We start from the raw sequence: 18,572 nt of genomic DNA, 5'->3' as shown, positions 1-18,572 counted from the left end.
ACCATTTTATCATATTATATCCACGCAGCGTCTGGGAAGGAGACTTCAGAGTAAAACTGACAAGACCATGAATGAATGTGAATATTCTGCTTCAAGAAGACAGATTTAAAAAAAGTCTCTCTCAACAAATTCCACTTGTGGCCAGACTAATAAATACAGAAACTCCCAGTGGTAATTAAGCTTCCACCATTTTTGCCCCCCTTTTGCATCAACGCCTCGGAAAAACAATGGGAACACTGTAACACAACTCATGTTCATTTTTAAAATGAAAAAATATCTGCATAAAGAAGTTGAATATCACAAATAAAACCAAAACCCTTTCATAAGTAGGCATTTAATTTTTCAGATACTAATTAAGGCTCTGTTCTGTTCTTCCTTTCTGGTGTCAAGTAAGATTGTGCTCAGCTGAAGCAGCCAACAGAACTGAAAGGTGAACAGAACCTTTTCAAATGCTAATTACTGTACTTACCAGGATTCTTCCCATTAATCCTCTACACAAGTGTGACCGTTGCAACACCTGTAGGAATCCATTTATCTATATTATAGATGCACGAGCTTAGTGGACTTTTATGAGAGACTTTTTGGATGTGCCAGTCACGTCAGGACATAATTGATGCTCATTTTGTGTCTCGGCTGATCTTCCCCCAGATGTTCCAACAAATTACTCACAATAATCAGATTACCTGGGCTCAGCTCAGAAATGGCAGACTCCTGTCGTCAAAAGGTTACGCTCTCGACGTCAGCCACAGTTTGAGTTGCCAAGGCAACGTGCCCTCTGATCTGTAGGCATTTCTTGACAGAAACGACAAACCTTCTCCATCCTGACAAGCGCTTTGTTTGTAGATATTGATACTTTCCACAGACGGTGACTAAACCCGACTTGTTTTGTGTTCCGTTAGGATTACAGCTAAATTTAGTGCAATGTAAATCAACATCAGGGAAAAAGCCGTGCGGTGGCGGAGCTTCTGTAGACGAGCCTGCATGGGATGCAGCTTTGGCACCGTCGGTTAGTTCCGCCTCTTCTGCTCTTTTAATCCAAGAAAGACGCCTCGGGACGTCCACACCGTCAGCATTTTTGTTTGTTATAAGAAAAGTTTTTCACCCAACCCACACTACTGACTTTAGCAGAGATTAAGGGACACCCCTCCCACAACAAACACATACACACACGCACACATACCCCACCCCCTCGTCTTTGTGGAACATGTGCCAAAAATGCACATAAAAGAAGACGCCTAGTCAGCTTTATAATTAAACTAAATTTTAACAATTCTCAGTTGTATTGTACAATATTGAACAGTAGTCACAAAAGTGCACAAGAGGCATCGGTTCTTTCAAAAGGAAGGATCATACATTTGTTTTCCAGGTGACTTATGACCAGTGTGGCTAAACAGAGAGAGAGAGAAGCTAAAGTCCCTTTATAAATACAAGATATCAAGCTCAGAACAACAGAACATTAGTGAAAAAATAGACTTTAACTGTTGAGAACTAGCCAATAAATATGCCACTACAACACTTGGATTGCAAATGGTTCAAGGTGGATGACCCAAAGCACCATCGTGCAACACCCATCCTGATTTGGTATCTTTTTCTTTTGATTATTAAAGTACATTTACAGAGAAATTGGGTTTAGGATGATTGACTACTGCAAAGAGGCACAAGAAAATAAATGTCAAACAAACCCCACCCCCACAAAACTAAAATAAAACAGGGTTTGTTGTGAAAAAGGCCCATGCCCTTTCAATGTTTTCAGTGAAGTACACTTTCACATTAATCCTCCCACTGCAGCAGCACCTTCACCCCCCCACCCCCCAAACCTGCCACCATAATATAAATTAGTGTGTAGGAAGCACGTCAACAACCTTTGAGAAGAGCATACATCCTTGTTCTACAAATGGACAGAGGTACTACTGCACACGACACTGCACTCATGGCCGAAACGGGATTTCTTTTGTTACTGGAGCTTTAAAAAGGAAAACCCCTGAGACAAGAGGATCCTAATTAATCGACAGACTTCTTTGGGACAAGTCTGTTTTCCAGTGATTTTAGTTTTTCAGCAAGGTTTCTCACAGGATTCATCAATTATTCCGGAGATGGTCACTTGGTCAGTACTCCTCACCAGGCAGATTTGGACTCACCTGGAGGCACTTTGTGTCATGGCCATTTGTCACATATATGTGCATATAATCTTTGAGTACAAGCTGTCAAACACACCTGAGATAAACCAGAGGCAACGGCAAGAAGAATCTGGAGGGGAGGGGGGGGGTAATTTCTAATGCTCAGAAGGGCCACAAAGATTAATATCAATTATTACTGAGTGTTGTGGGCCAGTATGGTCTTTGTGTAGGATCTATTTTAGCCCTTTAGGGTCAGTTCTGCAGGAAAAGCCACACATAGAATCAGAAACCCACCACCAGCTTTAACACCCCCCCCTCCTCCCACCTGACACATGAAATCCAAATGACTGACTCTTGATTTATCTCCAGAATACCAGCGCTGGTATTCCTCCTACCAGTCTCTTCTGCTCCAAAAACCCAGTGCATTGTTTTCTTTTTAGAAGCCAAAGCTGAACGTTTTGACACCACCTTGGGGACTAGATGCCACATAGTTTTCTGGCCTGAAGACATCCTGCAGTGACTCCTTTCTATCAGACCTCTGACCCTTCCAACTCGCTTCTCTTAGTTATCAGCACCCAGCTTGGACAGCCCCTGCCTAAACTCATGCAGCTCGTCTATCTTCCCATCCAGAATATCCATGAACTGCTTGAGCTCGCCCTTCATCCTGCCCTGCTTTTGTCGACTGTCGTCTATGTCCGTTTGGAGGCTTCCTATTCTTCCCTCTAGTTCAGTGTTTTTCAGCTCTGCAGCCTGTGGACAGAAAAGAGTGATATTAGAAAACATGGACCTCATGAAAGCCACTAATGTTCTTTAATTAAACAAGAACATCCGAACATCAAGCGGACACAAAAAAACTGAGATGCAAGGGGGGGAAGGGTGGTATAAACAGACGAGCAGGCGACAGTCGGGTCAGTTGGGTCACAGTAATGCAGAAATACCACCGAAGGGTGGGGTTTAAAATAGGACTGCTAAATGGGTGCTGCCCCTGCAGGACTATACCCCAGCCGACTCCTGAAAGCTGACCCTGCAGAGGGTGCCATCTTTAAATAGGAGGAGCGATGATTACATACAGTAGGAAAAGTAGATTTGCTCATTTTTTCTATCCTCAGATGCTTTATTGACCCGTTAATGAACTGCGACTGAGTTTGCAGTTTGTGTTCCGCGGATCAAAACTGGTATTCCAGAAATCCTTTTGTCCGGGCTCCTTCTTTAACTTTGGATGACTGCTTAGATAAACTCCTGCGTTGCCCGGTTCTGATGTCAATGCCATTATCCGGCCTGCTGTTGCAGAACCAAACCAGGAATTTCCAGCTTTGTGAAGCAATGGACTTTAGGCATGCTACTGTTGGTTTAATTCCCCAACCAGCTGGAAAAGCAGCACATCCCACTCCGAGTCTGACCTGAGTAGCAATCACTAGGAACACAGCTCATGGTGGATTTGGCTCTTATTCACTATGGCCTAACAATTCAATTCTGGTCTTGTAGAAGCTCAGATATTCCTGAAGAACAGCTGATGTCAATCAGGGGGGTTTTCAGTAACTTTTTGTCATTTCACACATGTTTCAAGTCATTAAAACTGAGGGGCTCGTAAAAGCCTTCAGCTGTATCTGCTGAGTGCAGACAGGAAAGTAATGGAGGATATCTTAAGGAAACCTTTTCAAATGATTCCAGTGCATACAGTATTTGCCTGTATGAATAGGTGCATTAAACACAATGTGCGCAAGAGACATGTGATGCAATGTCATGTCATTGGCCCTTGGGCACAGGTAAATAAGAAATCATTCTATGCATCCATCTTAAAAACCCTCCATAAAGCCTGGGTTGTGCCTGACTGTAACAGACATTGCGTCCACACATCTGCTGTGGAGCAAAAGGACAAAACGCTCTTATTTCTGTTGTAAATCCCACCCGAATGGATCCGGTAAATATACCTGCAGTTTTGCTGTGATGGTTTCACACTCCGACATGAGCTGTGGGATTATCTCTGCTTGCTTTCTCAGGTTCTCCACCTCCTGAGAACAAGGGGAAAAAACAACTCAAAAACAAGCAGGATCAAGTGAAGTAAAGCGATAAAATCTAGTTAATGGTAAATTCCAAATGACTGAATTCAAATCTGTATTTTAGATCAAGATGTCTCAGTGTATTTACTCTCTGTAACCCTTGATCAACCAAAAACCTCAAGGTAAAAATGACGCCACTGTTTTTCCTCCCAATTAAGCCTTCAGCTTTTAATTCTTTAGCAGTTTTCTTCTCTGCCATAGTCCCACTAAAGGTAATTTTACAGCATTTATTCTTATTTTCACACAAGTTACAGCAGTGGGGCTTCGTAATCACCTTCAGCAGCTTTGTACAGTTAGTACCTGACTGGCCATCCCCAGGTCAACAGCACAGTGAATGCTCAATAATTCAGAGGAACCAGTTTAATTGGATGAGTTCAGCATGTGCATTTCTAGGAGGCGGCGGCCGTCTGTTTTATTATCGCACTGCAACCAAAAAGGCTTTGTTTAGTGACCTCCTTTGGTCCGACAGACTGTGGCTGATGCAAACTGTGAGGATATTAAGCTCCCCGAGGGCCCAAATGCTTCATTTAAATTCTTTCAAAAACATCTTTGAACTGCATCCTCGCTGTTGTGCGTGAAATGTGCTGCTCTCTATACTTTAGATGGTCCTGTCCAGTGATTCAAATGTGGTTTTGTGTTCTTTTTCTGTGCCCCTGCACTGTCCTCCAGTGTTGAACATAGAGACTCTCAGAAATCGGTCAGATAATAACTGCAGTAAAGCAGTAAAAACAGGAAAGTTGTCGGCCATAATAAAATACTACTCATCAGTTCCTTCAGATTATAGCAACTGCTAACGAGCTGATTATCTGCGCAAGAGCTCTTGCTGCCATAACTGAACACAGTGAATAATGTCCAGTGCCCCTCTTAGAAATTAGCCATGGTGAAATTTACGCACATCAAAAGTGTTGTAAAAAAAATAAAAAATAAAGCAAAGGTCTTTGTTTAGCTGGTAATGTGAAAATAAAATAAAATAAAAAAAATCAGTCCCGACAAAACCTGAGGTCACACAATAAAAACATAATTCTCAGTTGAATCTCTTGAGGTGGAGAAGCGGCACTTCGCCAGCACAACTTGTGAAGAACTGTGGTACACTGAGAGAATATTTGAAATGAAGAGAAAGAAGATGGAGGACTCCAGGACAGGCTGAAGATAGATGTGGATGCTTTTGAACAGGAACAATTTTATGCACCCACTCCCTAACCTGATTTTTTATTATACCTTAAAACTGGCAATAGGAAGATCAGAAAACATAACGATGATACAAAATGGCCATACTGAAGAAACTCGTACCGATACTGTAACTTTAATACTGGGTGTGACAGCAAGCTGTTCTTCTCACCTGCTGCTTTTCGTTGATCTCAGCCTCCAACTCCTGCACTCGGACGCTCAGCTGGGCGTTTTGCTGCTTCTCCTGATCCGCTTCGTTACACTGGGCTTCTAGTTCTGCAATCTGAACACATACAGTAAAATGCCTAACATACATTTGCTGTGAAATTATTTAAAAGATGTGCAGTTTGTCTTCTGTTTGGCTCATGCAGTCCTTAATGATGGATGGAAAAATCCTCCACATTCAAATATTTTATTCTTAAAAGAGGCACCGGCAATTAGATCAGAATCTACAACATTTTATGAAATGCATCGTGGTTGCAGCAACATCCAACATTGATTATGAAACTAAAATGATACGACAGTGGACGAGCAAAGCGCTGCTCCCATTATTAGCTGCTGTGTTCAGTGGTAACACCAAGTACTAATCTCACGATCATGTCTTACGTTTTCTTTTTCTCACCTGTAACGGAAACGGAACACTTGTTCTATTGCAAACACTGTTTGAATGTCTTACCTTTTGTCTGAGTGCGTCACTTTCATCCTTGCAGGTATTAAGTTGTTTCTTCCAGCTCTCCACATTCGCTGAGGACTCCTGCAGTGCATCCACCAGCCTGGCATTATTCTCTCTTAAAGTCTGCAGCTCCGTTTCCCACTTCTTGGCATTAGTGTTGCTGTGAGACAAAACAGATATGAGAGAGAACTCATAATATATATTAAGTTGAAAACATGTTATCTTTTGACCCATTTCCTGTGATAAGAATAACAAATGATACACAAAAGGACAAGTGGGGGTTGTCTATAAAGTCTAATGAGCTGTCACCCTGGCATGCACAGCACTTTCCAGGCTTATCAATAGGGATGGAGTCTGTGATGTATATTTAGTATGTATTGCGCTACACTTCCATATGCATGGCTGGGTTGATGTGTGCTGCTCTGCGTCAAATGCAGACAGACTTGCAGCGCAGCATTCTGCAGTCCTTGGCTGCTTTACTGCCGTGACACATTTCTGCAGAGCAAAGTCCCAAAGCCTTCATAGGGCATAAAAGAATCCAGGAAAAAAACCAGTGGGCCAAACAGCCATTTACAGGCTGACTCGGTATTATTATACAAGTATCAGACACAAATGGAGCAGGGTTTCAACTGTAATAAAACAGAGTCACCTTTTGTTTGGTACAAGCACAAAAATCCTCCAACCCATATTTTTGCATGGGCGAACATTAATGGGCTCTTCTCATGATCTCATGAAATCAAAGCCTTACCTCTGGTCTACAGCACTCTTGAGACGTTCATTCTCGCTCTTCAGCACCGCAGCCTCGGGACTGACGTGAGAGATTTTCTCATCGTCCGTCCCGTTGATGCTGGACGCACGATTGTTGGAGGGCGTTTCTTGTCCAGACTCCTGGTGGAGGAGACAGGCAGAGCAGAGATTCAGTGGAAGCTTACCTGCAAGTCTTATTCATGCATGTCACGAGTTCAACTTTTCTCCCCATGACTCATGGATACACTTCTGAGTGCGAAACAAGCTCTTAGCTTCTTTTTGAGAAATGGCATAAACACCCCAACATGTCAGCGATGACAGCAGAGGGGTGAAGGAGAACAGTTGCCGGTGTTTATCGTGTCACACGACCCAGCAGGTTGGAGTGTCGCAGAACGGAATGTGACTCCTGCCATCTGGAGCCAGCGCAGTTCGAGAGTGTAACAGTCAGGCACTCGCCGTTACCGTGGCCGTCTGATTACTTACATGATATCCAATATGTAGTAATTGACACAAAATGGACGATATCGTCTGCATCACACAGCGAATGAGAGCAGTGAGGGTTACCTCTGAGTGGTTACTCGACGTTTCCACTTTCTCCTGAGACTTGTCCTTTGCTAGTTTGGCTGCATCTTTTACTTCCTGGAACTTTTCAGCAAACTAAGAGCGATGCATAAAAAGATGGGGCCATTAGTGATACAGAAAGCAAAACTGTCACACACAGTGTGGTTCATCTTTAAAAAATAAAGGGGAGTTGGAGAGAAAAAGTAGCCAATTAGCGAGCGACAGTGATAGTTTAGGGACCGAGTATTCCCTCCGATCAGTTTCTGACTGCTTCCTATCTAGAGCTTCTGTGACCCTGAGATTCTGCAGGAACATGTCGTCTCACCTTGGCCAGCTGTTGCTCAGAGGCAAAGCCCAGTCCGAAGACGGTGTTGGCCCTGCTGTCAGCCCACTGGCCAAATTTCTGGGACGTCTTGGTAAATGTCATGTTGGGTGTGATGGTGCTGTTGATGATCACCTGCTAGGACAAAAACAGCTCTCTTTCAAAACCTTATTGAGACCTGTGATATACAGATATACAGGTAAAACTAACATTACTAATGTTTTGGAAACCTTTTTTGGACTGGGACTCCCAGTCACCAAAAACCCAAATAAGTGGGTGTCAAAATAGATGAATAAATGTGGGAAAAAATGGACTCAAGTCTCTGTATTATAGAATATTAACAATTAAAATAATTTTAAGCACAAGTTTTATTAAAAAATAAAAGTTTATTATAAAAAGTGGACAGATTAACCTTTGACACAGACACGCGCTGACCCACTAACCTCTAAATTGCAACGTTCACAGCAGAATCTCACCTGTTCTGCCAGATTTAACATCTGCTGTGGTCTAAAATTGTACCCAGCGCAAAAGGCAGCAACAGTCGAAATAGATGCAACTGCAACCAGTCCCGCCTGTTTAAAGTAATCATGTGTGAACAGAAACATCTCTCATTGACTAACCTACTTCTACCCCATCTACCAACATGTTGGAACTTAAAAGTGGCACCTACAAATTATCCCACCAATTAAGAAACAATAGGAGACAGTTTAATCATAGTGTGGCTCTTGTCTCATAGCAACATCGCTCTTAACAACTCGAGAATTTAAATTGCTGACAGACTGGTGTCTTTTGTCACCCCTCCTCCTGTGTCCTGTTTTTCCAACGACTGAGGTGTGAAACACTTTACACTGTGTCTCAACGGAGCTGCACTGTCCACTCCAAACAAAAGTCAGAAAGAGAGATCCATGGGAAAACAAACAAACCAAAAACACCCAAACAGATGAAGTGGTGCTGCCCACACACCTTTCCTTCCAAACAGCTGAAATGAATATTTAACATCACTCAATGTGCTGAAAGGAACATGGTCACATGAAGGATTCTGGGTGTGAATGTTCACATGCAACTTTCATGAGGGCAGGAAATCGGAGGGTGCATTGGGAAAGCGCAAATTCTAAAATAGGATGGGCGGCAGCAGGACGCAAGACACCCAAAAGTATCGAATCACAAACACATTTTCTGCCAGGATTTCTTCTTTCTGACCAACATAAAAGGAAGTCAGTGGTAGTGAGATCCTAACAATGTCTATGGGCCTTGTGGTTGTCTGCTGGCACGTGCGAGTGTGTGTCACAGTAAGCGAGTGTGTGGGAGGAGGCGGAGTGGCGGTGGCAGCTGCACTGGTGCTGCGGATCGAATGGTGCTGGAGTTGCAGCCTGAAGCTGGCCACTGTTTACTTACCAAAAACCCAGAACTAACTCTAAGATCATCGTGTCTGTAAAAGACAGATGACAGACAAATAAGAGGTGCGGAACAAGGAAAAAGGGCAGAGAGTACGGGAGGGAAGGAGCTGCTATCACTCCTGAAGTGAGAAACGGACAGCGAAGACAGCCAATAATGGTTGGAGGGGGAACATGACAGCTGTGCTCTGACTAAAATACATCCAAAAAAATGAAGGACAGCATCCTGGAATTACTCAACAGGAAGAGGTGTGATAAGGACTATGAACTTCCTGCCAATCACTTTGATTACCGCACATATTAGGATTTTTTTTTTTTTTTACACAATATCTCAGTACTAGAGGCTGTGAAAACTCACAATTCTGAAATTTAAAGACATGACGCATACCCCTGGGTATCTGCAGATAGAGAAGGTTCGTTTGGTGTTCGGTCTCTGGCATTTCCTGCCCACATGTTCAAGAATCTCCAGATAATATGAGGAAACTGATAGATGCCTCTAATGCGTTACATTATAATAAATACCTACGATTAAACCCTGCTGTGGTGTTAAAAATAGATCATTTACAGGGTATTCTTGTGTTTGACATGGGGAGATCAGGACATATTAGCTATAAAATCACCCCTATCACATCACTCAAAAAGAAGCAACATTTTGAGCCGCAAGTGCTGACACTTTGTTCTGTTGGCCATATCATCATCTGTGTGTTGCCTGGCCACGACAGATGGATGCATGTAACTGACTGTTTGTCAGAGTTAGTCTTTGCATCGGTGCAGCCTATTCCTTCAGACAGACCTGCTTCCCTTGCAGCTACGGCCCAAACTAGGCAACTCTATACAGTTTACTTAAAGAAAATGCTTCTGTTGGTTGAGATTACAGAAGGCAGATGAGACAGGAGGACATGCGAGATGACAGGAATGCCAGAGCAGCGAGTGAAATGCTTGTCTTGGAGACCGAGGAGGTTGTTCTGCTTCAGAAGAATAAACGCTGTTCTCCCAGTGCTGCTGCTGCTGCTCTATAGGTGGTACCTGATTCTATTCGAGATTGATGTTTTACTTCCCTTGCTATCAAATTGTGGGAGGGCTTTACGAAATCAACTGTAAGGGAAGAAATACGAATCACTAATCAACAAGTCTTGGGCTATATTTAGCCATGTCTGTCTTGGGTTTCGGTGCGATCCATGCTAGAGTTGATGGATTGACAATGTCAATGTTGAGCCTTTACACAAACACAGAGGTGCTGGTGGATGAACATCAACATATATATCAGCCTACACAGGCTCCAACGTAGCAAGTAATCTGTTTGACTTTGCAAATGCTGATCTCCTGGGACTGTCAACAGAGGGATACCTGTTCAAGCCTTCGTGGTGTTTTTACACAGAAGACTTGTCACCATGGAAACGCAATGTACTCTTTCATATAGCTGAAAAAGGTGTGAGCATGTCATAGGGATGTTTAACATAATGCCGGCATCTCTAGCAGCTAATGATAGTATTGATATGCATCTGTGCATTTGCAGTCAGACACACACCTTGAATCCATCCACACTGATGATGCGGTAGCTGTTGCGTGTGCTGTCGTAAAAATAGGAGACGGTGACAGCTTGTTTGCTGGCGGGGACCCAGTTCTTCTTGGTGGTTGGGTCGATTTGGAAGACATGTGCCCTGGTGGTGTAGATCGGCTGCTCCCTGAAAAGCAAAGAACAGGAGTCAGGGACTATATTCATGAGAGGAAGACTACATCAACTGAGCTAAACAGGCTAAACTGAATCTGTCATCCAGAGATTAAGAGAGAGGCAGTGGTGGCGGTGGTGGTGGGGGGAGACGTAGAGACGGTTGGATATTTGAGTATATTTTAAATATACTCAAGTATTCAAGTGGAATCATTAAGAAAATATGTAAATGTAGCCCAACCATGATTATGATGATGATGATAAGAAATGTTTAAAATCATTTATATGTCTATGAGAGGGTAAAATAATCATCCTCCTAGGAATAAATTCGAATTATAACTGCAGCAATTTAGGGATGAACTCGAGTACTGGAATGCCTGTCAAAATTGAATGAGTCCAGAGGAAAATCCTGTGCAAATTCTCCTGCACTTTAGAAATGGACCAATAAGTCCGTCTCACTTAGACTTAAACATGCAGTCTCTTAGAGTTGGTTAAGTGCTCAAACATGTTGGAAGCTTTTCTGTTGCTGTTTGTTTACCAGACAAGAATTTTCCATTTCACTCAGTTACCAACAATCCACATCATACAGTGATACACAACAGTGTTTTGCATCCAGTCTATGGTAGATTCTAAGCCCACCCCGCTTGAAAAACATTCATATCCTCAGTTCCATATAAACTACACAGACAGTTGACACTTAAGCAGCTTAAAGTGAGGGGGGAACTGTGCATGTCCCATTAAAGGCAGTGCATGCTGGGAAAGACTGGACTATAAAATAGTTTGCATGTCAAATGTCACTCTGAAGTGTGTGATGCAAGTCTTCAAAAATATTAAAATCTATCTATCTTCAAGAATATTAAAGGGGCCTGGATCAGAGGACACCTTGAGAACTGCACAACTGCAGAAACTGGTCAATAAAGACTTGAAATTAAAGTTTGTTTCAGACACCGATGTTCAGTTGTTGAATAGCTTTTGTCACAAATGTGTCTCCAATGCCAACACAGAACACTTTAAAGTTTCTGTCTGCATTTATTCTTGACATGGTGTGTGTGCTCATTAGACACTCTATTGGTTAAACCATCTTTTCTTGAGAATCCATGTGGAGGTTATTGAGCACTGAATATAAGCTGGTGACCATTATTTCCACTGTCTAACAAGCTGTTAAGATTTGGAGTCATTTTTTCCCGATTCTCTTTGGTTTACAAATGTAATAATTTGCATTAACAAACGATTAATTGGAGTGAAAATGCACATTTTGCTGTTCAGCAGTCCAGCCTGCTTCACAGCAGCCCTGCTGTTGTAAAGGATGGACTTGTGTCAAGTCTATCAGGATGTCTTTAAAGTGCTACGAGGTCAATCGACAATCAAACCGCAAAAACACATGGGCCAATAATGCCGGCTTCCACTGGGATCACAGCTCTCTCAGATATGAAGGCCTAATATTTCCACTATCCCTTTAAAGCCTAATCTCACCCATCATCTGTTTTGGGAATAACAAAACCCATTAAACAGATCACTGTTGTTGCTGTGCATACACATGCACACATGCGCACACGCGCTGACCTTTGCAGAGGCCGTGAGCCAGGCTGGAGCCGGCTGGCGCTGGCATGGAAAGAGGAGTCAATGGACCCGGCCGAGCACAGGGATGCCCTCGCACAAGGGTAGAATCCAGTGATCCGGCTTTTGCGCGTCAGCTGTAGGTCGATTGATGTCATCGGATAAAACTGGACTTCACCAGGGTTGAATTCTTTCACCCACTGACTGTCAGGTCCTCTGTTCCCCATCTGCTGCTTTAAATTATTTACAGGTGTGTGTCTGGAGGGGGGCTGCCAATGTGGCCGTGTACTCCTGCTAAACCACCCCCCTCCATCCACGGTGATGCTGTGGCGACTGGTTCCACCAGATGTGAGTCCAGTTAACAGAGCATGATAATGAAATGAAATGATGTAATGGTGGTTTACTGTCACATCCTGTTAGTGGTCTCATTATTTTCCTGACAGATTTGACTTTACTGACAACAGGAGGTTTTATTCTTTCCATCCTTGTTGTGTTTTGGTAGCCGTGATTGTTTCAAATATGCTAAATAAATAAAGTTAACTTAAAAAATGCAGGAGAACACAGCTGATGTGGCAGCTTGTGTGCATTTACAAGTCGTTTAAGTTTTGCTGCACCTGCACGATTTACAGTCTCAGCGCCAGTAGAAGAAACAGGTTCATCCAGATTCCCAAGAGCTATATCTCACTTTAGAACCTTAACATCAATCACACTAATAGTTCACAATGATTTAGACAATTACATTTTTTTCCCATTTAGCCTCCATATGCCAAATGTGCTGAAATTTTACTGCATTACTGCAACTGATTTTTCTTCCTTGTAGAATAACTTCATTTTTAGGGACACAGGAAAGCAGTTTCATGATGTGGCAGAGACATTATCCTCCAGACAAATACACAACACTGATTAATATTACTGTTGAAATAACTACAGCAATTGTTTTTTCCTAAATTATCATATTTCAACAGTTGAACACGGATTTGTGATCACGTCTGTGGTTAAATTAAATCCTAAATACGCTTTTTACGCTTTGGGAGGTTTCCAAATGTATCAGTAAAGTGACTTTCATGTTACTTTAGAAGCTCAAGAGACTGCACAACACACACATTGTTCACAATATGCTGTGGAAATAGGACGTTGCATCGTGTCCTATGTATAAATATGGCATCACACAGCCTCTGGTAACCGGAATCTCCCTGAAGCACAACATTGGGGTCAGATTGTCTTTTTCTTTGAAAAGAGAAAAAATACACAGAATATATTCTTTGGGAAATGCTGTATGGAAAGACATCACCCTAATCTGGAAAATGAGCATCCAAACCATTCTCATTTCAGGAATTACAGGTGTTCTTCCCACGTTTTCCCTTTTCAGTTGGAAATCGAATTGGGAGTCGGAATTCATGAAAAAAAAAAATCACAACTGAAAAAAATGTCAACATAAACCAGGGTTGGAGCCGACAGTGCTGTCATTCCAAATAAAAAAGCCATCCTGATTAAGTGATACCTGTAGGACTTGGTGCAACTCGGGAGCGGGTTAATTTTTTCGCTCCGCCCACTGAGTAATCACAATAACATTCCAGGCATGGCTTCAGGAGTGGCCATAGATCACACCTACTCAGTCCAAACCCTTTGCGAGATGAAAAATTATTTCCAATTAGAGTGTTTACCAGTAGAAATGTTTGCCTAATCATGTTCAAAAACAAGAAGATCAAGTTTAATAAGAAAATCTTTATATTTCATACATTTGTTCTCAACCTTCTGTAACCTGTGATCAATGACGTTTTAAGCAGTTTTCGCGTCAATGTTTCGAGCTTATAGATTTTAGGACTTATAGCTTGTTTTGAAACCATGAATGTTGCCTCTACTTATCCTTTAGTGTAACTGCGACAACATCCATGAGCATGTCCTATTTTCTTTTCCACTCAGAAAACAAATGGAGGGGAAAATGATTATTCATTTTGCAAAAAACAGATTTATGCCTCAGATATATTTGCTGTTTTTTTCCCCCAAACTAATAATGGATGGATGACCAGAGAATCATTATTATCACAGTCCTGCTTCTAATAAATTGTAGGGCCTTGTGATATTGTCAACATTGCCTGTGCTATTTTCACACTTTCATTTTAAACCCACTGACAGAGGAGGATGCAGTTAAATAGATCTGGGCAGAGAAGGCAGAAAGGGAAAAGCAGCCTTGGCCAGAGCACCTCCAGGTCCTGCGAAAATAACCATCCGTCACCCTCTGCTCACACATCTGATGGTGATACCAAAATTATGTCGCCTCGGGATAAAAAGGCTGGCCAGGATCTGCAGGGGATTCACCACAGACCAGGAAGTGCTGGTGGGAGACAGCAGGGCACGGGCACAGATCAGAACAGAGACAGAGCTCCTGGATCAAGCTGGGACCAACGGACGTATCTGGGTCCACAATTTTAAACAAGAAAATTGTGTATTGCTTAAATACACATGTACAATTGTTTTGCACATTTACCATATGAATTCCAAATTAATATTATTATTAATATTCAAAAAATCCACCTTTACGTTTTTTTCCCTCAAAAGAAGCGTGTTCAACTGCTACATGATATTGCACAAGGACAATAATTTATGGAATATATATCAGCGGAACAAATCCCAAACAACCACAGTAGGCCTCTTTATCGAAACAACACGGAGAATCCAACTTATTATAAAAGCACACAGAAAGTAAGGAAGTCTCCACAGAAGCACAGCATGGCAGCAGATGGCCTCCTAGGCCTCAACCATCTGGTAAGGAGACGTCCAATCAGCTTGTCCCCTTTCAAATGCATGATTCTTAAACACCCAGACCTGCTTCTACACATCCACAATCCACATTTCAGAGCGCTGACCACGGACAGAACAAACACTCTGATTAGGAGTCTACCCTCCTGTCTGGGCAGCCAAGAGACCCGCCGCCATGTCACACGCTACAGAGCCTAATCAATGAGTGTTAAGCCTGTAGCCGTCACTCTCTAGCCAGCCGGGAGATTATCATCTACCCCGTTTTAGGGCTGCTTCAAGCGTGGCTTATTTTAAATAGCAATATGCTGATTGCGTTCTTGTCTGTGTGACAGATTATTTGGTAATAAGAGGCTCTCGGGGCAATCCGAGGGTGATTTTAGAATAATTCCACAGATACAGCACTTAAGCTGTGAAACTGTATTTAAAAACACAACCATCACCACTTTCTTCTCTCACTGAATGAAACATATATGATTTGTAGGTCATGTGGGCTGCACACAGGAAACAGTCATTTTCTTTTGGGTGTTCACATCTTGAGATACTGAATAATCACATGTAACATCAGGAAGGTGCATGATAACTTGTCTTTTCTGGTATTTGCCACATATTGAGTACCAAAATGCACATTCTACAAGCAAAGTGAGAACTTTTTGGGGAAGTGAGAATATTCAGCTGGAGCTCACAACTTCAAAGAGCTGTTAAGATGTGATTTTAGAATTGGGTTTATGTTGGGGTTGGTGGGGTAGTTAGGATGGTTAGGGTTAGGGGCTGGGTAATGCATTATAATATGAAAGTCCTCACAAGTATAGAAATACAAGCACACACACGTGTGTGTGTGTGTGGTGTGTGTGTGTGTGTGTGTGTGTGTGTGTGTGTGTGTGTGTGTGTGTGTGTTACAGTTGGTAATGAAAAACTCCAATTAGAAGGACAGAGATTCAGGGTTGGGGACATTTGAAGCTTATTAGACACTTAACAGCCAGACATTAAATTCAAACCTGTGACTACAAACAAGCATTTTATTTTATACATTTGACTATGTGCAGCTTTTGGGTTTTTTGTTTTTTAAGAAACGGAGATATTTCTTCTCATCAATAATCCTTACTGGCATTTGGTTGGGAGATGATTACTGAGTAAATGTTCTATAAAACTGAATATTTAGAATTTATTCCTAACGTGTTGATTGAATACTGCACTATTTCTTATCTTATTCAGTTGGACACTTAATTTTTGATCAGCAACAACCTGATCAAAGACTATATCGTGTTCAACCACTGATAACATTTTGTAAATTGTGATATTATTGCCTGGGAGGAAAGAACCATAGAAATTTTAACACTTAATGGAAAAAGAAAAACCATGGCACCCAAACTAATGAACAAGACAGATACTACTGACAGATACTCCCTCAGTGTTTGGCAGCCAGTCATCCTACCGGCAGATACCCAGTGAAAGTGGGGGGGCATGGAAAAAGAATTCCTGCCATCTCTGTGGCTGCACACTGGGTGTGACTGATGTCTGGTCTATTGGGGCCGTGCCTTGAAAGAAGTGCAGTATTGTCTCCCTATAGTCTTAAACCTGCTTGATGAGTAATCAAAACTCAGGAGAAGTCTGGACTGTTGAACTGGTTTCTTTTACAGATTAAAAATATGTCATTTCAGGAGGAGGACAAGCGCTGTGGAATGATGTCACATTTTACTTCATTACTCAATCACAAATCTTGCTTAGCTATTTGTCAATTCCTTTCCATGGATGTGTACATATCAAAGTTAGAGTGAGGACAGACAATTCTGAGCCAGTCATTTTCTTCTTCACTGTTTTATTCTTATCCAAATTAAATCAATGCAACCTGCTAGAGGTTTTCAAATGGGAAAACACCAACAAATGTGGTCACGACTGCATAACTATGGCAGTGTAGAAGACAACAGTCACAACACTGTGGACTCTTTAGAGGCAAATTTATATAGATAAGATCTAAAGTATTTTAATATCTGTGGGAGTCTGACTTACACCACCAACTCACACCTCACGGACAACAAATCAAAACACTCCCTGAGGAATTATCTGTGTGTTAGTTGGCAGTGCCGACTCTGACACCTCCTTGTCAAGACGGTCTCACAACCATAAGCAGCTGCTTAACCACTCAACGGGGAATTAGGCTGAACCACCCGAATTTCTGCGAAATTAATCCTGAATCTGGAATATCTAACCAAGCGGTGGTTCCAAAACAGAAGTGGACAAGACAGAGAAGACCAGTCCTTTTTTCAGCATTCCCACATTGGCAAAGAATTGTCAAAGACAATAAAATGAAATAAAAAGAATGGGTCTCACCAGCAGCTTTACAACACATTTAACATAAGAGACCGAATGTGTTCAGAACAGGTACAGTTGACGGCTTTTGCCCCCGCATAAACCCAGAACATTAGGGTGCAGGTGTCATTAGAAGCGCTCTGAAGGACACAGCTTTCCTACATTACTTACCCCATCGCCGCGGACTTGTGGGGAAACTCCTTCTATTCTGTGGGCTTTATCGGCTGCTGAAAATTAGGGTGTAAAGCTCAGTTCAAAGTCAGCAAGCGTTCGGCCGTCCGAGGAGTTGGTTCCTTTACAAGTGCTCTCGTTGTTGCGCGTCAAGTGAAATATGAGAACACTTCGTAAACTCGATTCACCGGGTTGTCAAGCTCTGTCACAAAACCTTCGCCGATTCAGGAAGTTTTGCCCTCTTCGATCGCTGTTTATGACATTGACACGCGCAACCGCTTAAAATCCCACTTTTCAATGCGTCCTTTGTCTTTTGTATATTCTAAATTAATGCTCGCGTTCCCCCGTTTGCTCTCTGCACCGAGAATCTTCCCCCACTAACGGGATTGCGTTTCATTTGTGGGCAGCAGCAGCGACACTGAGCGGCTCTCAACCCGTTCACACTCATCCACGAACCACCCACACCATAAAATCGGTGGTTGCTGTGGGTTTGCGGGGGTTTAGCCCTTGGTCAGTCCAAAATATGACATCAAATTTGCAAAATGATTCACAAAATGAGACCTGTTATTTTTTTTTAAAAAATGACGTACTTACATATTGTAAATAGTTTGTGAGGGTCACGAGTAAATTTAACAAAATGAAAGTTAAATAAGGAAAATGAGATGAGCTTGATATTTGCTACATTAGCAATTCATTATATGCCTCTTTAACGTGGATACATCCACCTTTTTAGGAAAAAAGGAGATTTTCCTTAAAGTCTGACAGACCCGTGCGTTATGTTTTTGCAGGCAGATAACAGCCACTCTAATCACGCTCAGGTGCGCGGCTCTGCGCGCCCCCGGAACCAACGTAAGCGTTTGTTCCAGGGAAGACATTCTGCGACGTACTAGAAGTGGAAGGACGGTTCTGTTGCTGCTTATCAAAATATTTATCGTGCGACGTTCAAGAATTTCTGTCGCAGAATAGTCCAGGATATGATAAACAAGTGTGGCGGAAAGTAATCTTATTCACGTCGTGTAAAATTGTTCGCCGAAAGGTCGGAGAAGCCTGATTTAGGTAATCTGTTT

The 18,572-nt window shown here is 42.3% G+C and overlaps 1 protein-coding gene across 4 annotated transcripts; it reads right to left on the bottom strand.

The window, feature by feature from the left end:
- Nucleotides 1–1,244: 1,244 nt before the first annotated feature.
- Nucleotides 1,245–18,254, bottom strand: homer2 (homer scaffold protein 2). 4 transcript variants are annotated; one of them, XM_057013728.1, is made up of 9 exons: nucleotides 18,100–18,254; nucleotides 10,570–10,726; nucleotides 7,651–7,785; nucleotides 7,329–7,421; nucleotides 6,766–6,905; nucleotides 6,021–6,177; nucleotides 5,517–5,627; nucleotides 4,049–4,129; nucleotides 1,245–2,867 (listed from the first exon to the last, which is right to left on the bottom strand). In XM_057013728.1, coding segments are annotated over exons 1-9 (1,065 nt in total). In that variant the 5' UTR covers nucleotides 18,102–18,254; the 3' UTR covers nucleotides 1,245–2,678. The 4 variants fall into 4 exon arrangements, with proteins under 4 accessions (XP_056869708.1, XP_056869714.1, XP_056869692.1 ...); XM_057013734.1 differs by having other exon boundaries at nucleotides 7,651–7,782; nucleotides 18,100–18,253; XM_057013712.1 differs by lacking the exon at nucleotides 18,100–18,254 and adding an exon at nucleotides 17,506–17,945.
- Nucleotides 18,255–18,572: the final 318 nt, after the last annotated feature.

This window comes from Takifugu flavidus, chromosome 2, assembly GCF_003711565.1.
Source record: "Takifugu flavidus isolate HTHZ2018 chromosome 2, ASM371156v2, whole genome shotgun sequence".
In the NCBI taxonomy this organism is placed as follows: Eukaryota; Metazoa; Chordata; class Actinopteri; order Tetraodontiformes; family Tetraodontidae; genus Takifugu; species Takifugu flavidus.
This window is presented reverse-complemented; position numbering and strand designations above follow the sequence as displayed.